Consider the following 19,618-nt stretch of genomic DNA (forward strand, 5'->3'; position numbering starts at 1 on the left):
GTGCAAAACAAGGTCCTATGTGGGGAGAGCTAAGATGTAATTTCCACCTAGCAGTCACTCTGAATACTTTATAGGTCAGATGTAGTAACGACATTTGCTTCTACTGCCCGTTTTCAGCAATACATTGTTCTCTCTGGAGAAGGCGGTCTGGGAAGTCACAACACTGCAGTGGGCAACAGTGGCACTGAAGTCGGAGCAAGAAAAGACAAAGCTCGGAAACGGGACTTACTGAGAGGAACTCTGAAAGCCGAGGTAGCCCGTTGGATTGGCCTTCTGTGAGGGCTCCAAGGAGCAGTGCAGTCGAAGGGGAGTCTCCTCCACAGCTTCCCGACTCTCCCTTTCCAAAGGGGTGGTTCCAGGCCTTGCAGGACTTCCTTCCTTCTCCCCAGCGAGGCGGTGGCGCTTACCCTCCGCTCTGTGGAGGCCAGCCTCCAGCCTCCGGTCTCCAGAAAGCTTGGGATTCGTACAGTAGTTCAGCAGGCAGCACAGTCCCACTGCTTCACATTAATGCCAAATGCCAAACTTGGAACAGAGTCATCGGACACCCTCCTTCCCCCCCCACCCCCACACCGTATGAACAAAACGTCTCATTCCGTTTCCGGCTTACTCCTGGTTCTGTATCAATTTATAATTTGCTTGAGATTTTACAGAGGTGCAAACTTTTCCATACGATGAGCCAAAGACTGCAGAGTGCAAACAAAACTTTCTAGGACTTAGGCAGCGTAGCATCTGACTGGGTAAGAAAGTGATGGGGATACACATGTTGGAATATAAATAACTGGACCAGTTCAGATGCTCCTTTTGTTCAGAGTGTCCCACCACTTTTTTTTTTTTTTTTCCCCTCTCCAGCAGTTTTAATGGCAGGAACTAGAATCAGTGATAATGTGGGAATGATTTCAGCATGGCTTTGAGCTAGCATTGGTAGAAAGCTCATCTGACAGAATTCAGTGAACACAGTTCTGGTACTTGTGGGGAAAAGACTGTCAGAATTACAACAGTAGGATTTATCCTTATAAAAGGGCTTTGACGAATTACATTTTGATCTAAAATCTGGGAACTAACCTAATTTGGGGATAAGAACCTGTATCGTCAATGTGGCTGTGGGACATTTTTCCTTTTCCTGATCTCATTACAGTTATCCAAACAAATAAAAAACTTAAGAAGGATGTCTTACAGTATTTTTTTCTTTCACTCAGCTTCTTAGAGCTGCGGCTTCAGTTACTATAATATACTCTACACACTTCAAAATTACATAGGAAAATACCCAGAATAACTAAATAAATAAAAGGCTAAAGAAAACTGGAACAGTACTGTGTCTCCATCTGAGACTAAATCATCCACTTCGGCATCACAGAGAAGGGCTAGGACAATTTTTTTCAAAAGATTTATATACAGGTTTGAATCCAGAAATTAAGGTTAAAAGCATAAATATCGATAATTTCAACTAGATTCAGAATGGTTTTTCAGAAAGATATGATACAACAATTTAGAATAAAACAAAGCAGAAAAGCATCATATTTTGGTTTGCTTGAGATTTACATAAGGTGCAACAACTTTTTCTCTTGAGGATGCTTGTGGGACAAATGTTAGTGTCAATGGTGTTTGCTGGCAGATTAAGGTACACACCATAGCAATATGATTTTCCAAAATATAAAGAATGAGCGAAATGAAATGAAAATGATGGGGGGGGGCACTACATGTTGGTCTGAAATATTTGTGCTAACAAATGTTGTTACCTGAAAATACCAACACCCCTCTCCAGCGGATTCAGGGCATGAGAAAAGCACTATTATTGAAATCAAGACTTCACTCAGAGAAACAACAAGGCGAGTGGCTAAAGGACTATAAAGCTTTGCAGGATTTCTGCTACTCTCAGTGCCTAACCGCTTAAAAATTAAGCATTTCTACAAAAAGGTTTTTTTTTTTTTTTTTAAAAGTATCTGAAAACAGTCATATCCAGTAGATTGCCCTCCCACCCCACCCCTGCCTAAGGGAAAAGCCACTGAGGTTTAGGAAAAGCAGATCAAGTAAGATATTAATCACATAGAAAAAAGTAATCTTCTGTTTTGCTTCTTTTTAAAAAAGGTCCCATGAATATACAGCAATCTCTTAAGGAAATCTAGTGAAATGTAACTGGAGGACTGAAGGAGGGTGTGCTCTGGCAAAAATAGATCTATTCTAACGTGTTCTCTAGAATAACAAGTTAGTACCATTGTCAAGGTGCATGTTCTGCACCAAACAATTTTTGTTGTTGGTTTTTTTTTTTTTTTGGATTTTTAGCTAATTATAATTTTTAAATCACTGCTAGCAAGTGGTCCAAAAACTCCAACAGCCACCAACATTGGGACCCAGCAATTTTCAAACATTCACTTTGTGTTTTGAAGTTTAGAAAATATTAATAAAACAGCATCATAGTAAAAATATTATGCTAAAATCTGGGGCTGCTCGCCTGATTTATTTCTATGTGAATGGGATTAAGCTTTAACCTCTGACTAACCTAGCTTACTAATTCCTTCTTCCTCCATGCCCACAATGATTATGCATTTTTGAGGACACCTTTCCAATGCTCTGCTGCCCTCTTTATCTGCTTTGAAGAAAAAAAAAACGACAAACAAACCAAACAAATCCCTATATTCTTTTTCAATTCTGTTAGTATGTTGTACATATTTTCCAGCACCAAAACTGAAGTAATATCTACAACTATGAAAAGCTAAACCTAGTCAGTACTAATAGAGTCATTTTTTTTGTATGGCTGTTAGGTCAGATTAAGATTAGAAAAAAAAAATCGTCGTTACAATTGAGTCAAGTATAAATAAGAAAGCTAGATAAAACCTTGTAAACTGTCACCATGTAGAGATCTAATTCAAAAACTTCAAACTCGAACTAACGCTATCAAAATTCCGCCAGTTTGAAAACCAATAAAAATTATTGCTGGAATCCAATAATTAAAATTTGGTAGTTTGTGCTGCGATGCAAGAGTGGGGATACACTTTGTGCTATGGAACAAATACCCTGTAACATCGGTAGCCTCCGACTAATTTTGATGTATCACTTTGCATGTGTTGCTAGGAAACAAGACACTGAATGTCAGGTGGTTAAGTCAATATGTTGAATGTTCTAATAAGCCAGGTAATCTGCTTGGCACTGGCATTCGTATGGTTGGTTTTATGTTCAAAAGCAACAGAACACAAAAAGGAAACAAACTTGCGGTGGCTCTATGACTAAGACTCCCACCCTGGTCAGGCATACCTCCCTCATCATTTATTCCATACCTCCTTCACAACACACAACTCACAATGGCTCTAAAACCCTGCAGCGGCAATCAGGCTGTGCATAGCAGTTGCTACCCGTCCAGTCGGTCTGGGATGGATGGAAAAGGTCTGTAGCTCAAAGTCCACATGAAGTGAGTGCCTTCAATGTGTTCAGAATAGTGAAGTAATACTAAGGTCACTTCTGAATAATATTTTTCTTTTTTTGTTTGTATGAACGATCCATTGGTCACTTAGACCCCTGTGTAAAAATAAAAGAATCCTCAAGGCATGAAAACATCAGTAATCTGTAATCTGCAGGACTCTTCTGGGAAAATATTTGCCACAATGTGCCCCAAGCAAATTCTTCTTGGTCACTCAAGGCTAAGAAAAAAATTCAGCTTGTAAGAATTCTAATTTTCTTTCTTTTTTTTTTCTTTTTTTCTTTCTTTCTTTTTTTTTTTGCCAGCAAACTACCACTCTGGTGGCAAATATAAAAGTGCAGAATATATGGACCACGAGGCCGAGCATACACCGCTAACAATGGTACGTCTGCCTGTCCGTGCTGCTTGGGAGTCTCTGGAACAGGCTTTTTAATATTATTCTACAATATAAATGTAGGTATACCTATTATATAAACCATCTTAGAACTTAAATCTCCATGTACAAAAAAGACTAAGAATATCTAATAATAACTAGTGCAGTGCGTCAGTTTTTGTTTTTTGTTTTTTGTTTTTTTGTTTGGAAAGAATAACTAGGTAATATACGAAACTAGTTTCACACTCTCTGGTTGGTAAAAGAGACGCTGGGTGAGCTACAGTAAAGGCAGCCTTTTACCAAGTCACCACCGATTACCATCAAAAGCCTTCAATAGAAAGCAAAGCTCCAGGATCATTCTGCTCATTATCAGACAGATAACATCACCCCCAAAGACTCTGGGTTCCAAAAGAACACACCAGCCCAGGATGCTAACTTCTGCTTCAAGTGAATCTGGGCCGTGCAGGGCAATGAGCACTGGTTCGCAGTCTGTATTTCCCACCACACGGACTCACTAGCATCCCTCGGTAAAGACAAGGCTAGGGTAGTAGGTAAAGCACAATGTTTTACAATTAAAGGGCGCTTCACTGGTCAGCGCAGGAAATAAGTACAGGAGCCTGTGGCATTTCTTTTGGCTGTCCGTCATGGGTGAGCGGAGTCGACCTCTGACCTCTGCAAAACAAGAAGGACAAAAGAAGTCAACCACTTGAGAGTACGGTATCAGAAAGAGGAGAAGATGACGAGTAACCAGTAAGAGCTTTCTAGTATCATGTAAGCCCAAAGGCTCACTTGTTACTTATGCTACTTAGCTGAAACCATTTTTGTTCTTAGGGCTGCTGCTTTTTTGAAATTTTCTAATCTCAGTTCCCCTCACATGACTTAACAACATACTCTACCCCCAAACCACCAGCTCCCTTTTGCAGAGGTGGAACCTGATTTGGGGCGACTCCCTAAAAAGTGGGGAACTTTCAATCAAGGGCCGTGGTTCTAAGACAACAGTCTTCCTCTTGATCCATTAAAATATGAACCATGTCCTTTGCTGAGCTGACCAAGGGGAAAACTCTCCTGTACTAATTGATCATCTCCAGGCTCATTTCCTAAAATACAGGAATAAACCCAACTTAAAACATAAGGCCAATTAAAGCAATGGCCCCTGAGACCAGAGGACCCGTGACTCTAGCACAAATGAGTGAAAAGACGAAAGAAAAGTCTCACAGACACATGGAGAGCAAGCGTGCAGGGGAAGAAGGCAAGTAGCGACTGACTTTAGAGTGTGAGAAAATCTGAGCAACTTGGGCCAAATCAACACATGCAAAGACAGAACTCCAGACACGACTAGAAAATCCATAGAAATACCCATCATTTGGATTGGAACTACACCAGAGTGAGCTGATTTTTCATTCAGCTTTTGGTAAATGAGTAGGAAAAAATTTACTTCACGGTTATAAGGAAACCCTTCAAATTCTTGGTAATTTCTACAGAGCTTCTCCTTCTAAAAAGATAGGATGGGACACCTCCTTGACACTTCCCCACAGGCCTACCAGAGATCAGACAGCGTCCGCTCACGGCTCTGGCCCACAGTGGTCCCCACATCACTGTGCTGGAAATCTCTGATGAGCAGCCAGGCCTCCAGGGGCCTGACCTTTTCAACACAGTATCTTCTTCAGATTACGTAGAACAAAAGGAGCTACTTAAAAATTCAAATTGAATCTTGTTCATCGCTATACCCAAGTTCCTTTCTCTTGACGCACACACACAAAAATAGTGTAGATAAATCACAACATTTGGGGATTTCAGAATCCAATGATCACTTAGCTTAAGATATCAGGATTTTAGAAAAACAAAACATGTGTTATAACCAAACCTCTGGATTAATCCGCTCATGCATGTGGGGATGCTGTGAGCACCGACTGTTCAGTATGTTCAACTCTTTGTTCAAGAAAGATGAAATTAAAATGCCTTTTTTTTTTACCTTTAAGATTGAACCTGTAACAATATTAGAACAGCTGAAAGAATTTTAATTAGTGAAAAAGGAAACATTAAGAAGAAAAAAGTGAAAGATGGAAAAGTATAGTATACAAAAAAGAGCAACAGGGACAGAGAGAAACTGGGGTGGAAGCCAGGTGAGTCACAGAAAAGAGCAGAGGAGGCGGGACCTGACGTGGCTGCAGCTAACTGATGGGGCCGGCTCCAGTGGAAGTGGCAGCGAGATGCGTCATGACGTCCTCGGACCTGAGAGAGGCTTGCTCAAGCAGCAAGCGAGTTGGAGCAAAGGCAAAGACGCTGGAGTTCAAAGACCTTAGAGCAAAGCTTAACTCAGTTTGGCTGTGCGTTCCTGGCAAGTTCATCGTCTGCAACATCGTTAAAAAGGGTTCAAAGAGACCCACCTGGCAGGGCTGAGTTTAGGACTAAATTTAATGAGCTTTCCCCTTATGAAACCCCTAGTAAATAAACAGGCTCTCCACAAAGGTTCATTCCAACTTCCTATTTCCTACATTTTGCAAAACTGTCTATGTTGGGTTTCTGAACCTGATGTTAAGATGTCTCAGGACAAGAATGCAGGTGACACATTTCTACCCCGAACTCTGCGGATCACGCTCTAAATTATGAACGCAGGTATGTCTAAGCAGCCATTGCACCTGCTGTGCAAGCCGGGTACAATTCCATGAAGCCCATAGGTAGAGGGCAGTCTGGGAGCTCTGCTCTAACAGGTAAGGGCAAAAATTACAACTAAGAGTCTTCAGGGAGATCCGTTTTTCTAGAAATTAAGAACATTAACCATTTGCGTGACTGATAGTAAGATTCTAGGATCCAATACTGATCTTTCTAATGAGAGGTTTTAAAGACAAGAACCCTTGCTGACACCATTTTCTGTATGTCTGCCGGTGAACTTAGGTGGACATACTTCAAGAACACGTCATTTACACATCTACCCATTCACTTGTTCATTCATCCATGGGTGTGCCAAGAGCTAAGGAAGCTGGGGACAGGAGGATTAAAACCAGGGCTCTGCTTTCAAAATACACTGGGAAGAGACAGATGTGTCCGTGAATAATTACAACCCAGTGTGGCAGCTGGTCTCGGAGCGTATACACAGACAGTGCAGGGACTTCAGGAGGAAGACCGAGAGAAGCAAGCAGGAGTAGAGACGGAAGGAGGGGCAGCAGTTCGCCTGAGGGGGGATGTGCAAAGCCAAGAACCTGGCTTAGCTAGGTGCCAGCGAGCGATGCCACACGATGGCAGGGTAGCGAGGACGGGGTGGTGGAGATGAGAGCGGAGAGGTCTGCTGAGGCTTCCTGCTGTTGCAAGTTGGCAGTCATGGAAGGTTGCTCAGCACAACCGGGGTGTGATGCTGGCAGCAGCAAGGGGGGCTGTGTGATAGACTTTGCTGAGCCCTGAATTATGATCCCCTCTGACTTCTTACATTGCCTCTTATTTCCAAAATTTATGGGGCACTTAGGAACATGCAGCCATGTAGCTCATCTTCTCACATGCGTAGGGGTCTGTCGTCTGTACTCGACTGTAAAGCCCCATGAGTGGAGAACTGTGTGTGCGTTCTCTCCTTCGGAGACGTGAGCAGATTTTAACGATGTCTGTCAGCATTCACTTGCTATTAGGCACTTGCAGTATACACATGAAAAGGAATTTGACTTCTTGGAATTATCTAGAGGCGATTTGTGATGAAGCTCTAGAACTCTAATATGATAGGTAAAGAGCAAGAAGCAAACAAAGCTTATGTCAGGGCCTCCTAAACATGGATGTGGAAAAGGAGAGTGAAGCCCAACGGGCAGGTATGGAAGTTGTGCTAGATCTAAAACTCTCGTACTGAAGACTGAAAGTCTGGGAAAGTAGTTCATCTGTGGGTAACCCACCTTGAATAAAAGTATGAAATACTCAAATTTACAAATGGCTCTTTTGCCTTCCCCAAGGGTCCATGAAATAGCAGAATACCCAATTATACACTCAGAACTTAATATACTTTCTGTGAGGCTTTCCTGAGTTCAAAAGGCCTTCAAGATCTATGATCCCATGTGATCTTTACGACTCTGTGCTTCTTTGGGGATATCATTATGCTCAAGGGAAGATGAGAAAACCAAGGCTGGGAGAAATAAGTGACTTTCTAGCAAACAGACAAAGACACACCCAAGCCTCCTGCCCTCCAGGACACAGTTGACAAGATGCTTCTTCCCCACCACTGTTTTCTTCCAGCAGCATCACCACCACCACCAGCACCGTCCTCAAGGGGGCGTTTGCCACATGCCAGCACTGGGGCATTGGCTCATTCCGCCTAACATCGCTATGAAATGAGAGCTACCTACACCCATTTCACAGAAGAAAAACTGGAGGGTAGAGAGGTGAATAACGCATCTTGCTCAAGACCTCATAGTCTGCAGATGATGGATGCAGGGCTCAAACCCAGGTTTGAGGCCTGACCTCGAAGCTCACACTTAATGGTTAGATAATACTGCTTCTCTGCTCTTCCAGGCTTTTTATGGAAATGAAGTCTAGTCACAGAATACCAGATTCAAAATGGGATACTTGGCTGACTCTATTTCCCTATATTTACCCACACTGCTAATTAAGACGTGACTTGCTCTTGAATCAAGTCTTGTGAACCACAACGCATTGTGAAAAATAACACAAGCCCTGTTGGAAAATAGGACTCGGCTTCCATGTTGCTCTCCCTATCCCTGTTTGTACACGGAGGTAAGGTTGGTTGACCAGGACCCCCAATACCCTGGTGCTCACCGCTCACCTGTGTACATTTTCCATGGCAGCCACTTCTGCCAGCGCCGCGAGACTGAAGAACGCAGACACGGCCGGCATCTCCGGAGTGCTGCTCCGCGTCTCCGCGGCCTCGGGGTTGTGGGAGCCTTCGTCATGGCAGCCTGTCTCGGTCACTTTTGGGAGACTCCTCAGCAGCTGTTCCTTTGGTTTCTCATCTGTAACGAAAGGGAAATTCATCACAAGAGGATCACTATGTTCTCTCCAGAGAAGGGATACAGAGGAAACTCTTTGCCAGACAATGCGAAATGAGCTAATATTCTTTGTTCACTCCTGTCATCTATCGAATACCAAGGCTTTTACGGATTTTCTTCTCCCATGGTAATAAAACTCTTTTATCAAACTCAGTTGCAACTATGGACAGCGTTATGCCCTGAAACTAAGTGGAAGAGAAGCTGTGTTTTATCCAAGGTCACAGAATAGGTCAGTCTCAGAGTGAGAGGGAAAAATGGGCTTTGACCAAAATAAAAATGTTGGGACTTCTGCAAAGGGGCCTGTGGATGCTGCAGAAGGCCCCTGAACACCCAACTGAGCCAACATTTCTGATGAAGCCGTAGGATGCTCTGCTATGGCACCTTGGACATTCGGCTTGCTGTGACACGAACATTTAGGATGGCCTCAACTAATCCCAATGAGATCAATCAATCCCAGTAAGATCCTGAGTTGTTATTCTTGTTCTGAAGACCTACTGGAAGGAAGACGAAGGCCCGTGTGGTATTTACGAGGAAGTGCTAAAATGCTATGAAAATATACTGTTGGAAATGAATATACTTTATTATGTGGCAATTATAAAGGAGGAGGAATCTTTATCATGGTTTTTAAAACGTTTTGAATATAGAATGACATTGATAAAGGCTGTAAATGTCAGATATTAGAATATGAGAGTGCTATGTGCTTCTCTACATGAAAGTAATATTTCTAAGATCTTTTAATCTTTCTGTAAGTGAAAATGATGCTATAGCAATTTATGAAATCAAAATCACAGAACAGAACCCAGAGTGGAAAGGGAAGGAGCAAGGGGCCTGCTGGACTAAGTATCAGGAAAACTAGACTCCAGTCCTCATCTAGAGCTAGTAGGTCAATGTATTAACAAATGAAATCCTACCTCTCTGAGCTTCATCTCTTATATAACAGGGTAAAATGGGGGCATTTAATATGCTTTATAGTTCTAACAATCTACACACGCTAAACACAAAATGTGTATGAAATTCACTAATTGTCTTCCTAATCTATCTCAGCAATGAATCTTTACTTGCAATTAGATTAACCTAAATCAGGTATTTATAAATACTACATTCAAAACACACTCATTTAAATATTGTTTTTAATTTTATAATTTTTTTTCATTAGGGTAAGTGTACTCTTTAATCCCCAACACCTCTGTAACTCATCCCCCCACCCACATCCCCCGTGGTAACCATCAATTCGTTCTTGAGAGTTAAGAGTCTGTTTCTTGGTTTGTCTTTCACTCTTTTTTCCTCCCTTTGCTCTAAACATGTTTGCTATTTATAGAAGTCATTATGGACCTGTGACCTTTTTCTGAAAACTGGATTAGGGCAGGGGGAGGGACGCCTCAAAGCTGAGAGAATGAGGTGCCGGGGGTGCTGAAAGGTAGAAAGGCAACAATAGCGAAGACCATTAATGCTCCGTTGGTGTAGCACCCCAAGATCTGAGGGGGCTGCTCAGTGTTACTCTCTGACCCCACTCCTTAACTTGGGCCCCTTGGGCAATTCTGCTGCTATGGAGGCCACCAGGAACAGCAAACAGACCACAGGCCATGACTGAAAATAGAGAAATTCACTGTCAGTTAAGATTTGGTTAAAGGTCAGTCCAGATAACTCAAGAAATCCAGAAGCATTCTCAGGCTCCCTTGGTGATGAGAATCAGCTTATTAGAAAGTACTGGATGCTTTCTAAGGTTCCTTAATCCAATGGTTTTAAATACTTGATAATATGGTTTGTAGTGACTTGAACAGTGAACCGTGAAGAAACACTGATTCATCTAGTATTTTTAAAAGTCTAGGATCTCCGGGAATTTACTTAATGAAGACTGCTTTTGTGCATGCTGAGAAAGAGAAGGAGAAACACACAGTCCTAAAAATTACCTTTCCTTTCTAAGAATGCTCTTGGAAAAAGAGCTATGATTTTAACACGTATACACTTTGTACATTTGGGAGCCTGTGGAAAACTCGTTCTTAAGGAGATCCAGAGAAAGAAAATGTTCCTGTGGCCAAACCCACAGAACAGACCCATTTTTCAATGAGGATCCACAGTTGGCTTATGGTCATTTGCTGTCCAGTGTGGCCATGACAGTCACCACCTTGCTCTGGTTCTCTCTCATGTAAAGCTCCCTCTTCTTACCCAAAGTACCTCCAGCTGGTGACACCCGTCCATCTGCTGTCCTGACAAGGTGGGTAATCTTGGTTTTCCTTGCTTTTCTCTTTTGGCTGCCCACCAAGGGTTCTTGTGTTGTTGTTGGCTCTGGAGTGTTGGGAATGGATAGGGCATTTTTAACCTTATGAGCAGGCTCTGTGGTGTTTTTGTCTTCTGAAAATATGGCTGAAATAGGACAGATCATATATAGTTACACACAAAAACACAAGATATCGACATTGCTCTTGGAAAGAAACATCTCTCAGTGCCTGACCCATCTGAATGGAGAACTGAGATTTACAGTTGTCACAGTACTGATGGGAAAAAGAAATAAAATGGTGCCCATAATTTTAAGCAAATATACTTATTTATATTTGCTTTGATAAATTAGGTATAGAGGATTCAGATACCCTTGCTCTCTTTTAACAGAACACTGAACCAAGAGGCCATCGGAGAGACATTTTCTAAGTGTTTGCACCTTGCAGTTTGGTGGGGAAGATAGCGTATGCAAATCTGAGAGAATTGTGTTCCAACAGACCATAATTTCTACAGGTGGTCAGGGTCCCTATCCAAGATCCTCTTGGCCACCTGGTCTGGGGAAGATAATAAAAGAAGTTTCTCTTCGGGGCGCCTGGGTGGCACAGCGGTTGGGCGTCTGCCTTCGGCTCAGGGTGTGATCCCGGTGTTATGGGATCGAGCCCCACATCGGGCTCCTCCGCTATGAGCCTGCTTCTTCCTCTCCCACTCCCCCTGCTTGTGTTCCCTCTCTCACTGGCTGTCTCTATCTTTGTCGAATAAATAAATAAAATCTTAAAAAAAAAAAAAAGTTTCTCTTCTTCTGAGGACACTGAGATTAAATATGTACTACTTAAATTTATAGTTACCATTGGGACACTAGCTTTCAATCACCAGGTTGGACTGATGGGAACACAAATGGTGAGGCCTGACCTCCTCTTACGCATACTGACTGCTCAGCAAAGACCTGACCCACACTGGTGATGCCGAACATAAGTGAACACTCTCCCATTCACTGAATTCTAGGGCCAGGTGAATGTGCTCAGTCCGGTAATTTACTGAAGTACCACAGGCCAGCACAGCTCCAGGAAAGGTATTAGGTACCCTCATTCTAAGTGAATACCAATGAATCATTTAACAGCACACACTTCCATCTGAGGAGTCACTGCGTCAACAGTAAGGAGCACGCTTGCCACGCAAGACCTTGCTCCCAGTTCAAACAGGCTGGGGATGCCTGTATCTTTCCTTATATGCTCATTTCCTTGGGAGTTCACTCTCCCCACCTGCAATTTAAAAGTAAGACAAGTATATGTAGATAGGAGTGCAGTCAGCATTTAAGAATATATACATGCAGTCAAGTTTAGTAATTGGGACTTCTTTTTTTTTTTATTCCAGAGGCCTAAGGGCTTTTAAGCAAGGAAAAGACGCATCTTTCCATTTTTAAACCATCCAATCTCTTAAGACAGGCACAGAAATAGTTTATGACAGAGAGGGGAGTGTGGCTCGGGAAATCAAGGTCTGACGTGGCCCACCCGGTGCACACTGAGCCGGGAGATAACTGAAGGCGCTGACGGGAAGGCAGAGCTGAAGGGAGACACTGAAAATACAATGCGTATCACACGGGAGGAAAAGAAAGCTAAAATAAGAGGAAGAGCACAGAGCGAGAATAACTCAGGGTGTGAAAAAATGCACATGCTGGTATAAACACTTGCATGAACTTTACTTAAATATTTTAATCTGGGTTTTTAATGAGGTTAGGTATATCCCTGGGAAAGGAGGGCTATGAATTCATTAAGATCCTTGCCCTTGAGAGACTGATTCCAGGCTTTCTATTCCAAAACAAGTGAGAAATCATTTCAATTACATCAAAAGAAAGGATGTAAAGCAGAAATCATACTGTGATTTGTGGCTTGGCCTTACCTCAATATAGCATAATAGAGGGCTCTGTGGGACAGGCTTAAGATAATAGTTCTTTAAAAGAAACTACTTGGCAATGTTCCCAAGTATCTTTTCAAACAAGTAATCAAAAATTAGGAAAAAGGCTCCTTTTAAATTTTAGATCTGTACCCAGGAAACAGTCTTGGTGTATTTATACTTTGATATTTAGCTTAACATAGGCCAGTGCTGGTATGTATTTTAAGATTTTTTTAGTTTAAACTTCAATAAAAGCTGCCAGTAAAATAAAAGTTAATTTGGTTAAGAAACACTCCAAAGAAGTTTCATGACTCTGCATTAGCCTTGAAATTCAAAGCCTCCAGTAGGTATAAAGAAGCCAGAATGTGAGTTTACAATGAGCATAAATAACATCTATTAGATATTCACAAGCTTCAAAATTTCTAGTTTCTTATCCAGATCCTTCACAGTTGTCCCTTCTGATTACAGGGGGAATTTTAATCACTTCTCCAGTATGAAAACAAAATTATAGATGGCTCTTCCAGAAAAAGCACTAACCTATTCCCTCTTCTCCTTCCACTTCCTAGAAATATCTAGAACTTATGGAAATAAGGGTACAGCAGGGTTCCAAAGATGAAGGGTGAATTACATCAGAAGAACTGCTTACAGAAAGAAAGAACCCAGGAGGTCAAAGAAAAGGCCAAGTGGGTTAGGAAAAGATGACCTGATTTCTACACAAAGACCATGGGGTGACGGAAATGATAGTCACAGAGAGACCTAGATTCTACTCTTGACTTTTAATTTACTAACTGCAGGACCATGGGTCTCAGAGTAAAGATGGAGGCTGGACCAGACTGGCTCTAAAGGAGCCATGAGCCCCCAAATTCTTTTCATTTGCTACATAGCCCAGCAGCAGGGTGCCAGCCAGCCTCCAGCCAGTTCTGGAGTCTCAAGGCGAGGGAAGAGTACTCCCTTGACAAAGACCGTTGGTTCTCTTGCCTTTGGTAAGTCTTCGAATGGTTTCATTTCCTTTCAGTGGTTGCTCTGTTTCCTGTGTGTTCCAGATGAATTAGTAAAAACACAGTAAGAAGCAAAGGGGATGGCTGCAAAGGGATAGCAAAAGGGAGGCAGCGTTAAGGCCTAAAAGCAGACTGGGACTAGGGAAAGCTCAGAAACCAGCAGACAAGGAGCCAGGCGGTGGAAGCAGGCTGGCCAACAGACACCAGCAATCAAGTCCCAGAGGTTGGTCTATTGGGAGACAGAGAAGGAGCAAATCAGGTTGCAGACCAAGTGGAAGAGCAAAATGTGAGAATACATAGAAGATTCTCATAAATCACTGCAAAGGAGGCCAGGCCACCTCTCTGGATGTTGTCTCCTATAAACATACTGCCAGGTCACGAAGTAATGATGGGGCCTGCAGACTGTCCACATTTGAAAGAGGGATGTAATGAGATCTTGCCAGAATTTGGAAGAGGAGGTAAGCGTGAGTCTGCCCCATGCTTTGACCCAGGAGCTATCCCCAGAACATCCTGTGCTGTCTGGAGGCTAAGTTCAATGACAGCCTTCAGGGGCAGCATGGAGAGAGAACCCTATTGTAAGACGGAAGAGCTGGGGAAGGCAGGTAAGGCTAAGGCAAAGAAGTGGTCCGTCTGGGACGCAATAGCAGATCTGAGTCCAGCAATGCTAGCAAAGCAAAGGAAGGCCTGGGGGTGAGAGACAGGAAATGGAAAAAGCTCAGGGAGAAAAGCAGTCTGAAGCTGAGCACCAAGACAGCAAGCCAGTTCCCTTCCTCCCTCCCCCTTCCCCTCCCTGCCAAACTAATGGAAATGTGAGCAAAGAAAGGCTTTTGTCCTCTAAAAACAAATTAGTCATTTCTCTTTCGGCTTGTAATTGAGCACACAAACCTACCCAAGCACTGCGAAACAAGTCCACAGGGCTAGTTTTTATATTTCACGATAATCATAACGCACTTGGAGCGTATCATCGGAGAGAGATAATGTGAGCTCACTTCTGGAGCAACATTAGGAATGTGGCAATAAGAGACTGTCTTGTTTTCCAAACCCTGCTCCCAAAATGTGGGGTAAATTTTTTGAGATAGCAGCACTGTGGTTGTACTGAACCCCAGGAGGCCACTAGAGTGCTCCAGAGTCATGAATTCACATTCCAACCAGGGGAATCAAACTTGCACTGAAATTATTATAGCCAAATCTGGAATCTCACTGCCTTTGGTTGGTCTCTCTTGAGCTGAAAATGTAGTCAGAAGCTGAATGCAACATAGGAAAAAGAATCAAATGAATGAGCCTTATCTAAGATCCCAAGAGACTTTGCTGAAGTTACATGGCAACTATTTTGAACTCGAGAAAAGAGATCAAGGTTATTCTGAGTGTTGTGGATCATGTTTGAAAATCTTACTATAAACCAGATTTTTCTCCCCCGTAATTAGATTTATATACTGCAAAGGAACTAATCTTCTGGAGATTCTCAGTCTAAGGTTTGAGTTTTTTTTTTTTTTTTTTCCTCTTAAGATACCACTTATAATTGCAACATCTGAGCCAAATAAGGGCTCAGATATGCCTGAAAAATCGAAACTGCAAGCAGCCAATGTGTTTTAGTGGAAAGAGTGCTGGTTTCTTCTCTTCTTGCTTATGTTGGTCAGGCTTCAATTCCTTATCATGTATTCGGGGGCTAAAAAGCCCTCCTGAGTTCTCCGGGGCTCCTGCCAAGATCAGTTCTACAAAAAATACTGTGAAAGCCCTCTGGAAACTATAAAGCAATATTAATTATCATCATCGTTTTTATTACAATTAGAAACCTCCAACTGAAGCATGAGCATAGGACACCATAACTTAGTAAAAACATTAACACAGTGGCAGATCCAAGTCATCTTGGTTTATCTGAAAATTTAACCTTTAATTCTAGGCTGATAAGCAATCTTTTTTTATGATCTGCAAAAGTTTCAAGAAATGGTTTAGTGATTTTGAATTTTAAAAGCATGGGGAAAAATACTTAAAACAGATTATAAGCTTAGCATTTAAACTGCAGATGTGATTACTAAGCACCTAAAGATTTCTTATATTTTGGGGAAAAAAAAGAATTGCAAGCCAAATATACTCAGGATGGTGTAAAAAAAAAGCACAGTGAACTTGAAATCATCCCCTTTAACTGAAGTCAGGAATAGCAAACTGAGTTGAACGCCTCAGTGGCACCAACATTTCTAGTATAGACATCAGCTACAAACTACTTCTGTCTAACCCTTGCCTGGGATGGCTGACACATGTTAACATTATCCTGATTACCGTTCATCTTCTGTCCTTGTTATGTGTACTCTTCAAGGTAAAGTTTAAACAAGCCATTATGTGAGAGAGGATGAAGTAAAGGGCCTAGATAATTCACCAAGTGCACAGTTACCACCCGAACGAGGAAATATAGGGGATGGTATGAAAATCAATAGCCAAAAAAGGCACTTCAAATTACTGGTAATTTCTGATGCGCAAACTGACTCCTTTTTTCCTGGCCACATCAAGTGAATATGCACTCTATACCAAGAGACATGCAGCTTTCAGTGTACATTCTTCAAAGTCTGTAACGTATCCATATGTATTAATAATAAATAAAATTAATATCACCGATAGTAACTCTATTCCCATTAAACCCCTGGGACTAGGGACTAGCCTAGAAGACTTGAAATTGATTTACTTTCCTGCCCCCTAAAGGGCAGAATTAGGGCTGCAGACTAAGGTTGCCTCTGGCACCACACCACCCACTCAACAAATCACGGTAATAACGCAAGTATGAGAAGGAGAATGACATCTGAGGTTGATGTATTACCCTCCCCCCATCATCCACCCCACGCCTAAACACACGCATCACATACACACTTAGTACACGTGTGGAGAGTGAACCTGGAGAGATTAAACACAATTTGTCCCACAATTTGTCCTTAGTGGCAGATTGGAGACTGACACCCACGCTTCCTAATTCCAACCTTATTCATTCTTTCTACCTCACTGCACACACTATGATACCACGTTCTGCATGACATGGGATTTCTGTTTAAAAGACAAAACATCTAGAACAATATCATTTTAAGTAAAGACCATTTAAATATGGTCTTAAGAGCCTTTTCGATTCCTCTGATTGTTCACCAGTGCCTTACATTTATCAAGTTTGTGCAGAATGTATCTTTAAAATTCACAAGAGCTAATACATATCACATTTTGGATGTTAGCATTTAATGCTGAGAGCAGCACAACAATTCATATTGGGCTTTGCCAGCTAAGAGCAGAAACAGTCCTCTAGAGAGGTTCTGCATGTGAAGTAACAGGCCAGAAAACAGACACACTGCTGGCATTTTTTGTAAAAGTGCAATGACATAAAAGCAGACATCTGGCTTGTGTGAACTGTGTCTACCAAATAAAAACAATTTCATGTTTGCTATAAACTCAAGTTTGAATATTTTTTGAGAAATAGTTTTCTTACTTTTTTACTTTTAATTTTTAATTTTTTAATTTTTTAAGATTTATTTATTTGACAGAGAGCTAGCGAGAGAGAGAGAGAGCGCAAGAGAGCGCAAGCACAAGCAGGAGGAGCAGCAGGCAGAGGGAGAAGCAGGCTCTCCACTGAGCAAGGAGCCTGATTCGGGGTTCATCCCAGGACTCTGGGATCATGACCTGAGCCAAAGGCAGACGGCACCCAGGTGCCCCGAGAAAGATCTTTAACACATGAGTATTTTTGATAAATGACTTAGGCCAAATGTGCATTTTAAATTTTTTCTCCCTTTCAGGAAAGGAATGAGAGTGTATTTGGGAATCAAAAGACATGTTCTTCTTCATTAAATTCCTCTTTCTGGTTATAAGTAAATCAAAGGGCTTAGACTCAATGATCTTTAAGATTGCTTCTAGTTTTCAAATGAAGCGACTCCTAATTAAGGGCTATAAAAATGTTCGGCTCAGGGTGCCTGGGTGGCTCAGTCGGTTAAGTGCCCGACTCTGGGTTTCAGCTCAGGTCATGATTTCTGGGTTGTGGGATCAAGCCCCGTGTGGGGCTCCAAGCTCAGGGCAGAGTCTGCTTCAGATTCTCTCTTCCTCTCCCTCTGCCCCACCCAGCTTGCATGTCCAGGCACATGCTCTCTCTAAAGTACTTAAAAAAAAAATAAAGTTCAACTCCTTAAAAATAGTGACAATGAAAAAAAGGAATCAATGGTAAGAAGAGGACAGCCCCTTAACTGTCACAGAAATAAGCACCCACTGGAAGGTTCAATATTTACCAGAAATTAGGTGGACATCACAAACAAATATGGCTGTAGGAAATTCTGAAGTAAAATCTGCACCTAGAACCTGTACCATTATGCTAGTCAGCATGGAACTTTTCCTTGGTTATCCATAAGCCTCTGAGCATTCCGTCTGAACATATTTAGAGGTACTGGGAGGCATCCCGGGGCAACGTTCAGGACAGGAACACTGCTGACATGCCCCTGCCCAGCCAACCAGGAAAGGCCCACGCTTTCTCTATTCTGACTCCCATAAGCATCTCCTGCAACATGAATGCAACACTGAGTATTTTTAGTTATGGAAAACTTGAATTTCTGGTTTTTGTGGCTCAAAGGGTGTTAAGTGCCCCTCTGACAAATTAAGCTCCGTATGACACACTGCCTGACCCTCAGCAGGGTCAAAAAATCTGTCAGTTTTGATTTGAAAATGAAAAACCACCAAATTATGAGCCCTCAGGTATAGTGCTGTTGGGTGAGCCTATATAAATTATGCCTTTTTAAACCTTCCCAACACAGACTACCTGAGATGATACAGAGAATACTGCTGTGTTTACCTTCTGTAGGGTGAATGGCATCCAAGAAGAGTTGCTTGTTTGACCATTTATCCCCACTTCCTAAAAACAATGACAGAGAAAGAAAGTGAAACTCTACTCCTAGGACAGACACATAACACTATAAAAAAAAGCCAATACACAAAACAACTTATATATGAAACCTGATCACACAAGTGAAGCAGAGTTTTATTTTAACTATTTAATTCTCAAAACAGCGTTTGCCAGCTAAAATAATCAGGCGATACAGGAAATGGACTAAAAATAAACCAATTTGCCTTCTGTGAAATACACTGTTGGGTAATTTCTATGACTTTAACCATGATCACTGAAGCTCAGTTAAGAGGGAATGATAAAAGCTGACATTTTACCTCAAGAGTGAGGTTTCTCTACTGGAAGCAGAGAAAAAAAATATTAACATACAAAACAAAAGTAAGGAGCTGGAGCAGAGGTGAAAATAAAACCCCAATTAAGTAAAAGGTTGCATACAGGAACACACAGGCACATATGTCTGCACATGGAAGACAGGAGCATCTGAAGCCTCATTCCAGAAACAGAAAAGGCTTCACATCTGGCCATGCAAGTAGGACGCGAACGGGCATCGGATGAGTAGTAGTCACGACAGGAACATGCAGGGCGATGCTAAAGAAAGCCTAACTTCCGGGACACGTGGCTGTACTGCACCAGATGGGGAGATTTATCTTCTATGTGGAAGAAGAATAGGAGTCCTGAACTACGAGAAGGAGGAAATCTTCAGATGAGCCCTGAAGAGGTTCAAGGGCCCATCAAAATCCTAACAATAAGACAGATGCTCAGAGTGAAGAGACGGTGGATGGCAATGCATCTCTAGTGCCCTCCGGAAACAAGTTATATGACTGAAGGGAGTGGGGAGAGACTGGCAAAAGAAGTAACAGAGATCGGAAAAAAAAGAGACAGGTTACAGCTTCG

At 42.1% G+C, this 19,618-nt stretch overlaps 1 protein-coding gene across 15 annotated transcripts in view; it reads right to left on the reverse strand.

Moving 5' to 3' along the window:
- Positions 1-811: 811 nt before the first annotated feature.
- Positions 812-19,618, reverse strand: part of BBX (BBX high mobility group box domain containing) — a 263,913-nt gene continuing 245,106 nt past the window's right edge. For 10 of the 15 annotated variants that reach the window (XM_045785276.2, XM_045785266.2, XM_045785267.2 and 7 more), the window contains 4 exons: positions 18,674-18,733; positions 10,931-11,128; positions 8,542-8,728; positions 812-4,457 (listed from right to left, as the gene is read on the reverse strand). In XM_045785276.2, the coding sequence (XP_045641232.1) occupies positions 4,370-4,457; positions 8,542-8,728; positions 10,931-11,128; positions 18,674-18,733 (533 nt within the window). In that variant the 3' untranslated portion in view covers positions 812-4,369. The remainder of the gene's footprint in view (positions 4,458-8,541; positions 8,729-10,930; positions 11,129-18,673; positions 18,734-19,618) is intronic. The other 5 variants (XM_045785275.2, XM_045785278.2, XM_087861645.1 and 2 more) reach the window with 4 other exon arrangements.

Source organism: Ursus americanus, chromosome 4 (genome assembly GCF_024610735.1).
Source record: "Ursus americanus isolate L20-20 chromosome 4, mUrsAme1.1.p, whole genome shotgun sequence".
Lineage (NCBI taxonomy): Eukaryota > Metazoa > Chordata > Mammalia > Carnivora > Ursidae > Ursus > Ursus americanus.